Source organism: Puma concolor, chromosome A1, assembly GCF_028749965.1.
Source record: "Puma concolor isolate L17-30 chromosome A1, mPumCon1.1.hap2, whole genome shotgun sequence".
Classification (NCBI taxonomy): domain Eukaryota; kingdom Metazoa; phylum Chordata; class Mammalia; order Carnivora; family Felidae; genus Puma; species Puma concolor.
In genome coordinates, this window is record NC_141667.1 from 238,521,864 (window position 1) to 238,540,500 (window position 18,637).

Below are 18,637 nucleotides of genomic sequence, written 5' to 3' on the forward strand. Positions count from 1 at the left end.
GATTCATGAACCCCTATGTTTTACAGCAGCATTATTTACAATAGCCAAATTATGGAAGCAGCCCAAGTGTCCATCGATAGATGAATGGATAAAAGAGATGTGGTATGTATATACAATGGAATATTATTCAGCCACAAAAATAGAGAAATCTTGCCACTTGCAATAATACAAATGGAGTGAGAGAGTATGATGCTAAGTGAAATAAGTCAGATAAAGACAAATACCATATGATTTCATTCATATGTGGAATTTCAAAACTAAAACAATGAGCCAGTGTAAAAACAGAGAGAGACACACACACACAAACCAAGAAACATTCTCTTGACTATGGAGAACAAACTGATGGTTACTAGAGGGAAGGTGGGTTCTGAGATGGGTGAAATAGATGACAGGGATTAAGAAGTGCACTTCTGTGATAAACGCTGGGGAATGTATGGAATTTTTGAAACACCGTATTGTACACCTGAAACTAATACAACACTGTGTGTTAACTGTATTGGAATTAAAATTTAAAAAAATAAGATAAAACCTGTAACTTTCTGGATGTCCTTTATCAAGTTGATTTGTAACTCTTGATGTAAAAAACATTTGTAACTCTGTACCCAATGTTCCTTCCCTAGAGCACTCTCTTCTTTGTAAAGATTGTGCATCCCAGGCAGCTGTCTTTAACTTGGGCTGTAATAAAACTCTTTTATTTCTTAAAAAAATAATAGACTGTTATAACTATGAGCGTTTTATGTAAGCCTTATGGTAACCAAAGCCAAAACCTATAGTAGATTCACAAAAGATAAAGGGAAAAGAACACAAGCAGAACACTATGTAAAAATCATCAAATCACAAAGGAAGGAAACAAGACTTGAAGAAGGCAACCAAGGAATTACAAAACAACCAGAAAACAATCAACAAAATGACAGTCATAAGTTCATACCTACCAAAAATTACTTGAAATGTAAATGGACTAAATTTTCCACTCAAAAGACACAGGGTGGCTAGATAACACAATAAAACCAAACAAGAGCCAACTACATGCTGCCTATAAGAGACTGATTTCATCTCTACAGACACATATAGACTGAAAGTGATGGAAAAAGATATTCCATGAAAATGGAAACCAACAGGAATCAAGGGTAGCTATTCTTATATCAGAAAAAACAGACTATAAACCAAGGACTATAGCAAGAGATGAAGAAGGTCATTATAGAATGCTAAGAGGGTCAATTCATCAAGAGAATGTAACGCCACAAAATATGCACCCAACATTTGAGTATAAGAACTGAAGGGAGAAATAGAGAGTAATACAGTAATAGCAGGAAACTTCAATATTCCACTTTCAACAATGGATACATCACTCAGACAGAAAATCACTAAGGAAACAGGGTGGTTAAACTGTACGTTAGACCAGATAAACATTCAGCCCAACAGCAGCAGATTGATTATACATTATTCTCATGTGGTATACAATGACAATGGAATATTATTTAGCCTTAAAAAAAGAGGGAAATCCTGTCTTTTGTGACAACCTGGATGAACACGGAGGGTCTTATGCCAGGTGAAATGGTCATACAGAGAAAGACAAATACTGCATAGTATAACTTTATGTGATATCTAAAGAGGGGGGAAATCAAATTCATGGAAACAGATAGAAAAGTGGTTGCCAGGGGCTGGGGGTGGGGTGGGGTGGGGTGGGGAGAAGTAGGAAAAGGTTGGTAAAAAGGTACAAACATTCAGTTAAAAGACCTGAATGGAGTCTCAGGATCTATTGTGTAACAACATGGTGACTATAGCTGATACCACTGTTTTGGGTAGTTTAAATTTGCTAATAGAGTAGAACTTATTCTCCCTCACACACAAAAGGTAAATATGGGAAGTGATGGATGTGTGAACTCCCTGAGGGAAGTCCTTTCGCAATGTGTGTGTCTATCATATCATCATGTGGTACGCTTCAAATCTCTTTCAATTTTGTCAACTCTACTTCAATAAAGCTGAAAAATTTATAGAAAATGTCAAGAGTCAGTGGCAAGCAGTGGATGTGGCGGCTCTGGAACTCTCACATCCTGGTGGGAGTTGGCGCAATCCGTCCTAAACACTGGCAGCTTCCATTAAAGCTGAATGTACCCACAACGCATGAGTCACATTCTGTCAGAGTCCACATTCAATTCACACTGCCTCAAGTCCCACTCGGTCTTTGGCCCATGACAATGTGGCTTCCACCATCACCGTTCTACTGAAATTGCTCTCCCTAATAACCTTGTTATTAAAAAATCCAACGCCCCTTCTCAATTCTCATTCTACTGGAAAATTCTTGTAGCATTTGGGACTGTTGGCCAATCCATAATTCTTCGCACTCCACCTTCCCTCAAGGCTTCGGGCAGTTTGGTTTATCTTTCGGCTTCACTGTTCCTTTGGCACTTTTTCTCAACAACGTCCTCCTAGGCTTTTTTGTGAAAGGCCCGCGTTTCTTAGAGTTGCATCCTTGGCATCATGCAAATACTGAATATATGTTAAACCCTCACACACATCCTCTTACACGTGAGTACCCCTCCTTAGTGTTCTCCAGATAATTTCTTAAAACACTAACCTAACGTTTACTCTCCCTCTTTAAAAACTGGGGTACACAATACCACACAAGTGACCTACGGGCATACAAGGCTCTTATACGTGGTCCCTATTTCTACAGGTTTATCTCCTGCCCTTCTCCTTCGAACCTTACATCTTCGTGACAATACACTTCTCACTCAACAATCTTTCTTCATCCTTGTATTACATCCCCAAACTATCGGAGTCCTGTTGAAGCTTTTCTGATCTCCTCAGGCCACCATAACTCCTTCTTCTGGATTTCTACAAAAGTTTGATCCCGTCTCTCATAGAAACCTTATCCCATTATGTTACATGTATCTAGACCTCTACTGCACTGAGAGTTTTGTAAACCCGGCCTGTATCGTGGGGGCTAGCACCCTACACACAGCAGGACCCAACAATGGGTTCACTGATTGGCCTTTGCAACTGCGAGATCCATGATACCTTACGTTAGCTGCTCAGCATACATTTAAAAAACGAACAGGGGGGCGCCTGGGTGGCGCAGTCGGTTAAGCGTCCGACTTCAGCCAGGTCACGATCTCACGGTCCGTGAGTTCGAGCCCCGCGTCGGGCTCTGGGCTGATGGCTCGGAGCCTGGAGCCTGTTTCCGATTCTGTGTCTCCCTCTCTCTCTGCCCCTCCCCCGTTCATGCTCTGTCTCTCTCTGTCCCAAAAATAAATAAACGTTGAAAAAAAAATTAAAAAAAATAAAAAATAAAAAACGAACAGGTTGATAATTGGTATTACTTCAGAATTCGCACGTTTAGGATGACCCATGGTGTGTAGCAAGGAATTTGGCATTTGGGGGGATGTTGTAGTGATTTTAAAGTTTTTAGCCTTGTTGTGCTTTCATAAACTTCATGCCGACACTTGAGAGGTGATATAAAATCAAACTGAGGCTCCTTTAATTATTCTCATAACTATTATTTGTTTACCTCAGGTTTTTGGGTTTTTTCAATCACTTCTGGGAGTTCTCTACGCAACTTTTCTTCCTTGCTAGGCTGCTAGTAAAAACTTTAGGCATCAAATAAATGTGAGTTTTTCTAGTTCATAAGGATTTTTTTCCCTTAGAAACAAGAAGAATTATTTCACGAATGAATGTTTACAGTTTTTTTTATCTGACTATATTCTAAAGCACTGCAACAGATCAAGGACAGACATAAATTTATTCTTCAGTGGTATGATTTGTATACAATTTTCTCTCAATTTTATCGTGATCCTGATTTTTCATATTGTGGGCAAGGGGTTCCTAGAATTTAATGAGAAATTAAAGTGAGCATATTTTGTGTAAAGATGGCCTTGGGGAATAGTCTCAGAATAATCAGTGATTGTCTTGTCTATTTTCAAATACCCATAAAAAGACTCATTTCTCAATGCTTTATATCTTAGGAAGTTTTGATGTTTATTTCTTCTAAACCATGCAGAAGACTGGATAATGAGTTTTCATTTTGGCTCAGCATAAGAAAGGATAAAGTTTGGTCAAGTTGATCAGCTGACTCGTCAACAGTAAAACTTTGAGAGTCTCTAGAAATATATATGGAAACCAGTTCTGGGTATACTTCATTTAATGAAATTGATGTTTCCCAGCAACTTGCTATAGAAGCAAATTTAATTTCAACTGAATTATATCTTCTATTGACTTCCAAAACAAGTTAAAAATATATCCTCTCCTAGAAGAAAAATCCCTTTAATATTATTACAGTTATACAAAAGCAAAAACCCCCTGGAAAAAAACTTATTTGCTAGTAAAATTGTCTTCTGATGAAAAATGGATAATTTCATTTTGACATTAAAAGCAATCCAAGGAATGATCCAAACTACAAAATGCCACCTAATAAAAACCCATAAAGGAAAATATACAATATACAAATACTCTGGCAGTACAACATACATATTCTTTTGGCTCATAATTTTCCCACTATATCACTGCAAAACTTAAATGCAGGGTAGTTTCCCTAAGTTTTCCATAGACTCATGAAGCAATGCACCTTCCCCCCATCAACTTACATTATTCAAATGTATTGGCGTGTTTGTACAATAGAGGCAGCACAGAATCTTTCACAAGGAAATAAAGACAAATAGGTATGATATGCTCTACCTTTAAGCAGCAAAGTTATCCCAGCGTATGACAAAATATTGGTTACCGCCTGACAATGATTTTGAAGTTAGTAGGATGTATTTGCGTTTACCACCCTTTCCCATCAAACAAGTTTTAATTTTTTATCAGTTTATATATTTATCAGTTTATATTTATCAGTTATCAGTTCTTCTATTTATCAGCTTATCAGTTTATCAATTTATAATTATTAACATCACAAAGAAGTTACATAATTTTTAATGTTTTAATTTATTACATTATTTACATTATTACATTAAAATTATGGAGCTTACTTGTATTTCAAAAACATTTTAATTAAGTATAAGTTTCAGAAAAGTGAGATTATAATTGTACTGAATTTACTAATTTATATTCTGTCTCTAAAATCTCTTTATGTTCTATGGGTCTTTTTGGTGTTTATGAGCCACATGATTTGGATGGGTTTTTTTTAATGTTTATTGACTTTTGAGATAGAACGAGAGCACGAGCAGGCGAAGGACAGAGAGAGGATCTGAAGCGGGTTCTGTGCTGACAGCAGAGAGCCTGACGTGGGGCTCGAACTCACAGAGCTGCGAGATCATCACCTGAGCGGAAGTCAGACGCTTAACCGACGGAGCCACCCAGGCGCCAGATCATTCTAGTTTCATGGGATGTTTTGGTATTTGCTAGAGCAAGCTTTCCCTTGTTATTCTTCGTCATGAATAAAGCTAATATGAAGTCTTTTCATCCAGCTGTTCAGACCCTTTTACTCAGGGTTCCTTTTGGGACTGTCGGGAAAGTATATTCCCGCAAATTGAGAGTCTTGCGGATTTGCGTAATTATTGCAATAAGAAGTGTGATTCTTCTAGTTCATTTTCTAACTAGTTTGGACTAAAATATGAGTGGGTGTTAGACACTACATTTTGTACCTCTTTTTATTACTCAACATATCAAACTTTCGTATTTGTTTCGGGGGTTTGCATTTAATTCTTCTGGATTTTATAAGACAACATGGTAACTATTTGCAAGTAATTCTTTTCCCTCAAATCATCTGCTGTTTAACTATTTCAATGCCTTATTTAACAGATTGCCTTGCTGTACTGACAATATTTCAAAAAATAAAAGGGTAGCATACAGTAATACACTTCTCTTGTTTTTGGCTTCAACAGAAATGCCTCTAGGGCTTCAGTATCAAGTATGTTTCTGGCTGCTGGTTCGGGTAAATATTCGCTATCATGTTAGGGGAAGTATGCTGGTCAACTATTTCTTTTTATTACCGCCATCTATGATAGCCCATGTGTGTGGTGCAGTGAAAAAAGGGCGGATTTCAAATGAAATGAAATGGATGCAAATTCTAATTCTTATTTTCTCACCCGGTGATCTCAGACAATTTTTAAATTTCTGACACTTCAAGTTAAGGAACACCTATGTTTATGGAGCGGTGCCTCGTATGTGGTGGCATAGATAAGGTATTAGGAAAAAACACATAGACTGGCTTCTTTTCTACCTCGTAGCGTTAATAAAACGACCCAGGGAAGGAAACAGGAGAGAAGCCACTGTAAGAGCAGAGCTGTTTGAGAGACAAGAAGAAAATGAAGGAACATCAAAGAGCCAAGAATGACTGGATGGTGTGTTCACTGAGTAGCATAGATAACACTACTGTAAACATGAGAAAAGATCAGCGTGGTACTTTGTAAAGATGACATACAACTTCATGGAGAATTTTGTATTTTCAGGCTCTATGTTTGAAATTATTCACCATATACTGCAAAGACAAAAATAATCAGGTCATAGTGCTAAGGACACCTGGAAAGTTAAAAGGAAGGAGGAATGACTTTGCCCTCTTATCTATGTGTGAAAACAATAATAAGCTTATCATAATGAAAATTGGGTCCTAACACATTGTCCAAAGAAGCAATAAACAGGTGGAGGAAGCATATAGCTCTAAAGCAGATTCTATTCATAGCTGCCTATTATATGATAAAGGAAGCATTATGCAAATATACCAAGCTATATCTAGATAGTTCCGTTAGGGTCCCTCTCTCTCTCTCTGTTTCTCTCCCCTCATGCTTTGCCTATCTCAAAACTAAATAAATGTTAAAAGGTTTTTTAAAAATCGGGGGCACCTAGGTGGCTCAGTTGGTTGAACATCCGACTTCGGCTCAGGTCACGATCTCACGGTCCGTGAGTTCGAGCCCCGCGTCGGGCTCTGTGCTGACAGCTCAGGGCCTGGAGCCTGCTTCGGATTCTGTGTCTCCCTCTCTCTCTGTCCTTGCCCCGCTCATGCTTTGTCTCTCTCTGTCTCTCAAAAATAAATAAATGCTAAAAAATTTTTTTAGATAGTTCTGTTAGGAGTAATTTCTTGTTTCTTTCTCAAGTCTTCTTTCTTTCAAAACTGCATACAAAATTCACAAACATTAAAAGTAATAAAAATTGTCAAAAGCAAAAAACAGATCATTCTATAAATGGTGTTCATAAAACCGGGTGTTTGGGGAGAGAAATCTAGTTAAACCTGCTCATATCAGGAATACCCTCAATGGTAGTTCCTTAATTTGCTATTTGGAAAAGGTGGCATTATACAGAGACGTTATATATGGATATGTTTATAATGCTGTATACACTCGAAAGTGCTTTATACATTCTAAAGCACTACACAAAGTTATTTATCAGTATCATCATCATCGTTTTCTACTATCCTGGCATTAAAACCAAATTTCCAGAATATCTGAATGTGCTTCTCCATATATTACCAGTAGTGTGGGAATACTCAGACCAGGTGACTCAAGCAGTATAGATTTGGGGATTAAAGTCAGAGTACCAGGCTGGCCAACAGGAGGAGTCTACATCAAATCAATCAGTCCATATTGTTTTATACAACTCACAGCTGGGAAGTGTCCTAGAGATCAGATGCCTTTGCTACCACTCACCTGGACATTTGGATACGAAGAGAAGTCAATGTTATACCACCACGCGGACATCTCAGAGAATTTGGGGAAACAACTTTAAGGACACACATTATTTATCCAAGTGCGTTTGCAAAGAAATTGAGAATTTGTGAGCGAATGTCATGGTCCACTCAGTATCAGAGTCTATGAACAAAATACATAATAGATGAGCAAATTTTTGATTCGTAGTTTTGCATCCATCCACCCATCTGCAAATCCTATAGTAATTTTGTGTAATCAACCTAGTACTGAATTTGTGCCGTTTTTTTCTTGGTCGTTGCTAATTTCATACACATGTGCGGAAATTATCTTTCATTTCTTCTCGTTTTTTAGGAGCATCAAGTATTTACTGGGTACCTAAATTCCGTACAAGGCACTGTGATACTGGGAATTAAAATAAAACAGAACAAAAACCTCTACTGGCCCCTCAGAAAGTTTCTCTGACGTAAAAAAAAATATACCAGTAGTACAGACAACTTTGAGAGTTCAGAACGAGGCATGATTAATAGAGAAACTGGAGACTATTTCTCGGAGCGTGTGGGACTCAATCTGGGCCAAGACAGAAAGATAAGAAAGACTCAAGTTCACTTTTAAAGGGTTCTTAATGGAATGGCAATAATGAACTTTGTCATAGAAAGATTGCTATGGAGGAGGACGGTGAAAAGTCTCCTATTAATTAAGACACAGTAGATAAATGGTCCCCCTCTCTGTGTCTCATTTTTTTTTGAGTATGGTCATCCTTGAAATTCTGTTATCTCAAACTCTGTAGACAGAATGTCTGAAATTGGTCGGACTTTCACACCTGACAGTCACATACAGTCCAAGCATTATGGCTCTATCGCAAAGGTGACTACTGACCACACAGACCTTTGTTTCAGTGATGGTTTTAACCCCCTGCTCTTTGTACTAGTATCAACCACATCGTCCATGCTCAGACCCATATTTGACCCATGGAATGATAATATTGTCTGAGTGTGACTTTCCCCATATTTTTACAGCGAGAAGTTTAACGGGATGACATTCATTTTGTGCTCAACACAGAATAAAGTAAAAAACACTTTGGCCCAAGGATTTCGTAATTTTGTGCCACATTTAAACCAAGCATTTAAGTATCATAAATAATAGCAAACAACTGAAAATAGAACTACCCTACGACCCAGCAATTGCACTACTAGGAATTTATGCAAAGGACACAGCAGTGCTGATCCATAGGGGCACATGCGCCCCAGTGTTCACAGCAGCACTATCAACAATAGCCAAATTATGGAAAGAGCCCAAATGTCCACCAACTGATGAATGGATAAAGAAGATGTGGTTTAGGGGTCCCTGGGTGGCTCAGTCGGTTGAGCGTCCAACTTTGGCTCAGGTCATGATCTCATCCCGCGTCGGGCTCTGTGCTGACGGCTCGGAGCCTGGAGCCTGCTTCGGATTCTGTGTCTATTCTCTCTCTGCCCCTCCCCTGCTTGCTCTCTGTCTCTCTCTCAAAAATAATAAATATTAAAATTTAAAAAGAGGTTTATATAGACAATGGAATACTACCTGGCAAGGAGAAAGCATGAGATCTCGCCATTTGTAACAACATGGATGGAACCGGAGGGTATTATGCTAAGTGAAATAAGGCAGCCAAAAAAGACAGAGATCATATGTTTTCACTCATATGTGGAATTTGAGAGACTTAATGAAGACCATGGGGGAGGGGAAGGGGAAAAAATAGTTTCAAATGGAGAGGGAGGCAAACCACAGGAGACCCTTAAATACAAAAAACAAACTGAGGTTTGATGGGGGGTGGGGGAGAGGGGAAAGTGGGTGAGGAGGGCACTTGTTGGGATGAGCACTGGGCGCTGTTTGTAAGCGATGAATCATGGGAATCTACTCCCAAAGCCAAGAGCACACTGTATACATTGTATGTCAGCTGACTTGACAATAAATTATATTGAAACACACACACACACACACACACACACACACACACACACACACTTGCAAACAGTACTGTGTGCGTGTGCACCATCAGAAAATCACGGATGAACATAATCCTAATTAAAACCAAGATTCTTATCTAGTCTGGCTCCTAAGCTAATGTTCTTTCCGTCTTCCAGTACTGGTAAAAATTGGGCTTTTGTTCTTTTTTAAACAAGTAACACTTCAAGAAGTGAGTGAGACTAGGTGGGTTTATTAATTACAAGATATTCTCTTCATTAGCATTCATGAGAAAAAAAACAAACTATTTGCCCAAAGGCATTATCGGTCTTACATCATTAGTGGGAAAGGGAAGCATGTGGATACATTTGCATCTAGAGCACATTTACTGTGCTGGGATACTCCCCATGACGGGAACGTGGATCTGGTGCCCGGGGTAAGCGGATGACTGACTGCCACCAGGCGTGGCAAGAACCTAAGGCTTGTAAGACTGGGTGCTCTTGCTTTATTTCCCAATCGTTAAAATATGCTTAAGTCACTCATGGAAAAGTTAGAATAAAAAGGAAAACTGAAGGAATGTCCTTGAGATAAAAACGAAAACTACAGTGCCATGCACATCTCTAGACACCGGTGACAATGGGACTTGTGTCACTGTGGTATCAGTGAAATTCCTGTGCAGTTGGACCAGCTCTAGGTGTATCTTCCTCCCCTCCACCCCGGCTCACTAATAGCTTGTCTTCTTAGAAAGAAAATGCCATTAAGTTACTACGCGTTCTTACTGCCTGTGACCTCTGGATCAATCCCACTGGATTATGACTAAGACACAAATCAAACATTTCAATTTGCCTTTTAGACTGGTAAGCACCGATGTCGTGTAATTCTTTTTAGAGAGCTGTAAATGACTTGAGAAAATGTCAAGGTGCTGCTTGAAAATGCCACCGCGTCATGGTTTTCTTTTAATCCGAATCTCCGTTGGTGTGAAAAATGAGTGGGAAAGAGGGAGGGGGGGTAAGGAGCCAATATGGGCTCCCTGACGATGCAACGACCAGGAGGCCAGGCTCTGGAAGGCAGGGATGGAGAACAGGAGGCCACCTGCTCTCGCCCCACGAGCGCGGGTCTCTGTAAAGGCAGGTGGGAGTCAGAGGGTAAAACTCTGTGAGGTGGAGGGAGATGTCACCACGGTAGACAGGTACAGCGAAGAAGTGGAAATCTCTTCCACGATCTACGGGCCACGTGAAATGTCACCGCCTTCACCCCTACACCTGCTGTTTTCCTGCGGGCAGAGACCACACTGCTTTTGGCAGACAAAGGGCCAGGCTGAGCACAACGTCACCTGCAGACCTGGTAGGCCCCAGGGGACCTGTGGGTGCCTGCCGCCCCCAGTGATTTCCGTGGGCAAAGTCTTGTCACTGAACAGAGGCACCTTAAAATATACTGTTGTGACAATACATTTCACATATTAAAAAAAAAAAATAAATTAATTAAAAAATATATATACTGTCATATCAGTAACTGAACATATGATAGAAATTCTTTTTTCCACTCAGCTACTGCAGTAAGTAAGATATATATTTTAAACACGTATTTGTGTTTAGAGACAAAGAGAGAGAAAGCAAGCATGCACAGGGCAGGGGCAGAGAGAGAGGGAGAGAGAATCCTAACGCCGCCTGCACGAAGCCCGACGTGGGGCTTGATCGTATAACCTTGGGATCGTGACCTGAGCCAAAACCAAGGGTCAGACGCTGAACCGACTGAGCCACCTGGGTGCCCAGTAAGATATTTTTAAATAAAATCTCTGCCCAATCTAACGAAACATTTGTCAAATATTGGAATACTCTAGCAGAAAGTATTTTCGGACAAGCAACTTTTGTTTTGACTGAACTTGATCTCTTCAATAAATGAGCAAGGCCTGACACAGATAAGAATTCTTTCCATTTCAACAGCTTATGCATCATCTTTTCTTTTTGAATGAATTCTATTTGATAAATGCTATTCGACGTATTTGCCAGGAAGACCAGGGCTGAGATACGGGTGATGAGTCGACTGCTCTTTAGACAAAGTGCGATGTCTTGCTCCGCATGATCCCATTCAGGCGTATTCCTCCTTCTGTTTTCATTCCATCAGTTAAGGAACAGAATGCTTCTACGTTACGACACATCTCGGCATCAACCATTAAGAATGATGGGCTTTAGGAAACAACGTGAAATCTGGACAAGTGACACCACGTAAGTAACACTGTATTACCTGAAAGTAATCTGAACTCTAGATGACCCTAAGGCAATGTGTTCCCAAACCTGGTCTACAACCTGGACTCGGGTCCCTGGGAGAACCCTGAGCCCCACTCTAGACGCCATTAACCAGCATCTTTTGGGAAGTGGCTTCACAAGATCTATTTCTAGTAACCTTTCCAGGAACTGTCACGCACACTGAGCGGGACAGCCCTCACTCCCGTGTGATGTTACCCTCCAGCCTCCTCCCTAATCTGCACTTTAGCAACCGGATTATCCTGCTCTTCGATCGCCTTTGCCTATTCTGGGTTGCCTTGGCTCCTTCTCTGTTCCCTTGCTAAAAATACAGAACGACAATTTAATTGAAGGAAATAAGGAAAATACTCTCATTCAGTCATTCGATCAGTTACGTATTCAAGAAATATTTAGGGAGTGTTGATTTTATGCTAGATGCTAGATGTTGAGTCTACTGGGCTTAACGGACACGATCCTAGTGGGTGAGAAGACATTAACCACAGAAAGGTATACAAATTCAAATTATGATGTGTGCCATGACGGGGGAAACAAATCGGAGTCCTAGAAAATAGAAGGATAGGAGGACCCTGCTTTAGCCTGTGGATGGGGATGGTCAAGGAACATCCCTTTGAGCTGAGTCCCAGTTAACATCCCTTTGAGCTGAGACTCTGTGTGTGTGTGTGTGTGTGCGTGCGTGCGTGTCGCTGTTCTAGGTAGAGGGAATAACGTGTGCAGAAGCACTGAGTCGAAAGAGAACTATCCGCAGAATTTTTTTTTTTTAATTTTTTTTTAACGTTTTTTATTTATTTTTGGGACAGAGAGAGCAGAGCATGAACGGGGGAGGGGCAGAGAGAGAGGGAGACACAGAATCGGAAACAGGCTCCGGGCTCTGAGCCGTCAGCCCAGAGCCTGATGCGGGGCTCGAACTCCCGGACCGCGAGGTCGTGACCTGAGCCGAAGTTGGACGCTCAACCGACGGCGCCACCCAGGCGCCCCTATCCGCAGAATTTCAAGAGCTAATGTGGTTTTGGGCTCAACGGGAAGGGAATCCACTCATTGACTTTCCATAACAGGACTGGACGTACACAATGGAGTCGTCCCCTCATCTCAGACTGCTCCAGACAGAGCTTTTAAAACAGCTGAAGAGGCAGGCCGGGGTCACCAGGGTCAGGGGTCACCAGGTCTCCAAGGTGGCTGGGTGGGCTCCCCTTTCCTGCACATTCCTGGTCCCCCAATTTCTAACTTACATCCTGACTGATCTCCCCTCTCTGGCAGTCTGGAAAGTCAACATTAGGCCACTGAAGTGGGGTACACGGGAGGGCCCTGCCATCAGAGAAACACTTTGGCCCCTCTCTGCACCCCAGGCCAGGAGGAGCGCCCTGCAGGGCTGGTGAGTTGGGAGAAGAAGCAGTCCATTGGCTCAGCTCCTCCGTCCCTGAGGATCCTACTTGCCCTGAGATTTCCAGTTTGCTGTCCGTCCAGTAAAGCAGATCGGAAGTGTGGCACAGTGGTCAGGTCCCTGCCCTTGGAGGGGTGTCTGCAGTTTCCCATGCTATCCGTGACTTGCTGGGTAACTCCTCTAATTCTGAGGGACAAGATGTTTGGGCAGGTCCAAACTGTACCCTGCGCTTGGCTTTTATCGGTAATACAGATGTTATTTTGAGCTGTCCCTACCTGACTCCTTTTTCTCCTTTCCACTGGTTCTGAACTTGGCTGGGGGAAAAAGCGGTATTTCCCGGGTCCCCTAAGATCCCACTAGGGCTCCTTGGGACACGGTGCGAGGACCCCGAATCCGAGTACTTCACAGTACTTACTACCTTCTAACTGGGTGCAGAAGACCTCTGACGACCTGGCTTAGGTGTCCCTGATTTTCATGGAAACTGGTATTTGTTAAGTACGCCGATCGCTGAAATCACCAAAATAAAATATATAATGGTGTAGTCAGTCAAAGTCATATTCATAGGGTGATTGTGAGGATGACCTGAGTTGATGGGAATAAACGGACTGTGCAATCTGTGTGCATCAGTTAGGAGTTATTAAAATAAAAAAGAGACTCTTAAATATAAGCTCTTTTCACGATAATAATATACCAATACATATATTGGGTGATTTCCTCGATTATATTGAAATAATCAATCTATCCTAATAATGCATATAAGAACATTTTTGTTATTAAAGTGAAAAACTGAGGATACATAATAAAATATTTTCAAAAAGAAATAAATTTACTTGCTGAATAAAGAATTTCTCAGGTAGTAAATGGTTCAAAGGCACAGTATTAGATTAGGCTCAAATATTCTTATCTTTTTCTTATGTCCTCAGTTACTTAAGATATATCAATGTCCAGCAACACAAAGAGTCAAAAATTAAATATGTCTTCAATACTAAGTGGTTACGAATATAAATCATCAGGAAAATTCATTTAGGTACTTTTAGAGTTTTTCTCTCGGTTTTCTTTCTGGTTGTCAATATCTAGCAAAAGAGAAATGAAACACTCTGAATCGTGGATAACACTGTACTCACTGTCTACTGCTATGTAACAAACTATCGGGAACGTAGCAGCTTAAAACACTGTGTGTTTCTTCTGTCTCCGTTTCCCTGGGTCAGGATTCTGGGCGCTGCTCAGGGTCTCACACAATTGCGGCTGAGGGATCAGCTAGGCGGGGTTCCTTTCTGGACTTGGGGTTCCCCTCCAGGCCGTGGGGCTGTTGGTAGCATTCAGTTCCTTGCAGGAGAGGGAACAAGGTCTCCATGCTGCCAGGGGCCACTCTCAGCCCCTAGGGGCTGCCCCTCGTCCTCGCCACGGGGCCCCTCACAGACCCTCTCAACATGCCAGCTCAGGCCTTCAAGGCCAGCGGGAGAATCTCCCACGAGAGGGCTTTCTTTTAAGGCCATTTACCTGATTGAGTCAGGCCTCCCCAGGATAATGTCTCTCCTCACTAACTCAAAATCACTGATTTGGGCCATTAATCGTATCTGCAAAGTGCCTTTGCCTTTGCTACATAATGTGACTTAATTCCACCACTTCTGCCATATTCGATTGAAATCACAGGTCCTAGAAGCAAATCACAGGTCCTGCCCACAGTCAAGGGGAGGGGATTATACAGAACACGACACCAGGGCTGGAGGTCATGGGAGCCTTCTTACAATTCTGCCGACCACCAGCATAAACCAGGTACTTTGAAAAAAAAGATATTTAACCATACAAAGCCATTGCAGGGATTGTCTTCATTAGCTTTTCATACATAATCGAACACAGTCTAGATTGCCATGGAGCTGGTGTGCCATATTCAACATTCGCTACCCATCCAAAGCAAGGAAAGCAAGATCACGAGTCTTGATCCGCCAAAATGAGACAACAGTACTTATTGAAAATCCACGAGGAAAGCACCTGAGAAAGCATCATCAAAGTTTACATCAGGAAGGACTTACGTATCGTCCAGTATTCATCAAGTATTTTAGAGATGAAGAAAACAAGTCATTGAAAGAACAACGTATTCAAGTTTTCATATGCAGTGAGTGCCGATAAATTTTCTTCAGATTTTCAGAGTTTATAAAATGTCATAGTTAACAAATGGAGGCGTTAGAAAATATCACTAAGGGGACGCCTGAGTGGCTCAGTTAAGCATCCAGACTTCGGTTCAGGTCATGATGTAACAGTTTGTGAGTTCGAGCCCTGCGTCGGGCTCTGTGCTGACAGCTCGGAGCCTGGAGCCTGCTTCGGATTCTGTGTCTCCCTCTCTCTCTCTGTCCCTCCCCTGCTCACTCTCTGTCTATGTCTGTCTCTCAAAAATCAACCTTAAAATTTTTTTTTAAAGAAAAAGTTCTTTTAGACATGACTCCCAAAGCAAGGGAAACAGAAGCAAAACTATTGGGACTTCATCAAAATAAGGGGTTAATATCCAAGGTATGGAAATAACTTATGCAACTCAACACTGAAAAACAAACAATCCGATCACAAAATGGGCAGAAGAGACGAGCAGACGTTTTTCTAAAGAAGACATCCAGATGGCCAACAGACACATGAAAAAATGCTCAACGTCACTCCTCAGCAGGGAAATACGAATCAAAACCACACTGAGATACCACCTCACGCTGGTCAGAGTGGCTAAAATTAACAACTCAGGAAACAGCAGATGTTGGCGAGGGTGTGGAAAAAGGAGAACCCTTTTGCGCTGTTGGTGGGAATGCAAAATTGTGCAGCCCCTGTGGAAAACAGTATGGAGTTTCCTCAAAAAATTGCAAACAGAACCACCATACGATCTAGCGATTCCAGTACTGGGTGTTCACCCAAAGAAAAGGAAAACGCTAATTTGAAAAGGTATATGTGCCCCTACATTTATCGCAGCATTATTTATAATAGTCAAGATATGGAAGCAGCCCAAGGGTCCACTGATGGATGAAAGAGCAAAGCAGATGTGCTACATACAAGGGAATATTATTCAGCATAAAAAAGAACGGGGCCTTGTCATTTGCAACAACATGGATGAATCTAGAGGGTATCACGCTGAGTGAAATAAGTCAGTCAGAGAAAGACAAATACCATACGATATCACGCATATGTGCCGTTTAAGAAACAAAACAAACGAGCAAAGAAAAACAGAAACTCACCGAAAACTAGGCTCTTAACTATGCAGAACAAACAGACGGTTACGGGAGGGGAGGTGGGCAGGGGGATGTGATGAGCACTGTGTAATGTGCGTAACTGTTGAGTCTGAAAAGTGCCTTACAGGTTACTTACAGGTTACTGAAACTAATATAACACAGTATGTTACTTATATTGGAATTAAAAAAAATAATAAGTAAATAATAATTTTTAAAAAACACAAAAAACTGTCACCTACCAACCTGGAGAAGCCTGCCTCTTTCTTTGGTCTCTCCCTGCCTTCGTGTTTGGGGGCCAATTTCAGATTCACCCGGGTAGCTCCTGAGAGGGTCAAGAACCAATATAGAACTATAAGCTTAATTCTGATATTCAATACTACAATTCTGCTCTGATTGTTTATATCCTTTTTTACCCCCAAATAAAAAGTACCTAAAGAAATTTAACTTCCAGGGTTAGTGTGTTTTTTTTTTTTTCTTTTTAAGCTTGGATTCTTTCATCTTATCTTGTTAAAATTACATTCATTGAATGCACTAAAATATTTTATATACAAATAAATAAATAACCATAAAGGTTTAAAAAAATCCATGTGGGTCATTAAAAATTAAAGATGCCCTATTTTGACATACTTACTGATAAGACTCATGGATGTCATTTTATAACCATGCACACTAGAACTAAAACTAATATTGTATATTAGTTTTATGGAAGGAAAGTATAAAAAGGAAAAACGGAATTAGTCACTTTATTGCACTGATTTCTTTTAATGTCCACATTCCTAACTGATTTAGTTATGATCGTGGCCAACACAAAATATTCTAGAACCTTTATGGTTAGCATCAGTTGCTACAATGTCCTGATATTACTTTATATTCAACAGATGTCATACGTGGCAATTATGTAAAATTCTCCTACACGAAGTTACAGTGCTAAGAGTGGAACTCATTGGTGAGATACTCACGATCTGGGGTCTTTGTGATGCGTGTCGGGCACATAAAGGCTGTAAAAGGCTTGGTTTCACTGAGTTCAGATTAGTTCCCTTGTCAACACTTAACTTCTGTTTGAGGTCTCGATATTCTTTGACATCCTTGTGTTTTCATTTGGTAATGTTTTACTTGTCTTCCCCCATAATTTGATCTTGGCATTTTTAAATATATTACCCATAGTTGATTTTACTGTTTTCTATAGAGAAATATTAAAGTGTGAAGAGTGGACAAGGGGACTGGAATGATCGCATGTGTAAGATAATAAACCTTCCATTGCTACCCACTGGGGATCTAAGCAGAGAAAGTCTTCTAAACTTTGCTAATTTGGGAAGTTATGGTTTTCAGTCTATCGAGACTAATGACTGTGTAGGTGACTGCATTCAGGTAGAGAATTAGAAACTAGCTGCTGCATGTTAAAAATTCTATAGCTTTCTGCAAATGTTGAGAGCTCTAGCTGATTTTATCATTTTGGTGCCAAAGCTCATGAAAGGGTTCTTTTATAGTCCTGTTACTTCCTTGGCATGTATGTATTCAAGGAAGGATATTAGTTTACAGATGAATAAAATAAAAACAAAACTGCAATCTTCTATACAGAGAAATCTTTCAAACTAGGAAAAAAATGAAAGGATAAATTAACTTATAGTATGTAGGGAGTATTTCCAAAGCAAGGGATTAAGCTCACCCACAGATGAGAACTATATCATTTATAGCATCTCACTTTGAGGAGAATGACCTAAAGTCTACCCATCGTCTTTCGGTCAAACCCTGGCACTTTCTGCAGAATAATCTTTTTGTGCATCTTGCCTTTTGATCCATGAACGTGTGTTTGTTCACCTTATTTTGTTGAAAGGCAGCACGGAAGCACCCTGAATTAGCAACAGGTTCCTGAATGTCGAAGAAAATGCCATGCGTGCTGACCATATCTCACGAGAAAGTGCGGGCTAGGAACAGGGGCAGCAATGGCAAGGAAACATTTGCTGGTCTCTGGGGTTAGCCATTGTAACTTGAAGTGGACTCAGCTGCTGGCACAATTTGGGTTAATGTAGTCAAAATCTATAACGCCCAAAACTTGTTTTCAGTGCTACAATATAAGGCAAGAGCACAAGGTAGATACACTGTCACTTTACATTCACATACAGTCTATAAAATTAATTCACACACATTTCTAATATAAGGCACACCTTTATTCATTCAGGATATATTTACTGAGTGCTAAGCATGTGCCAAGATGATTGACAGAACTCACGGTCCCTGATGCCAAGGGACTATTAAAATCTGGCCTCCCTA

General features: G+C 40.7%; 1 protein-coding gene across 6 annotated transcripts in view; it reads right to left on the reverse strand.

The window, feature by feature from the left end:
- Positions 1 to 18,637, reverse strand: part of SGCG (sarcoglycan gamma) — a 129,257-nt gene that overhangs the window by 59,333 nt on the left and 51,287 nt on the right. The window contains exon 2 of one of the 6 annotated variants that reach the window (XM_086715212.1): positions 7,581 to 7,742. The exons of the other annotated variants lie outside the window; for them this stretch is intronic. Coding sequence (XP_086571338.1) covers positions 7,581 to 7,631 — 51 coding nt within the window. The 5' untranslated portion in view covers positions 7,632 to 7,742. The remainder of the gene's footprint in view (positions 1 to 7,580; positions 7,743 to 18,637) is intronic. 6 annotated transcript variants of the gene reach the window in all.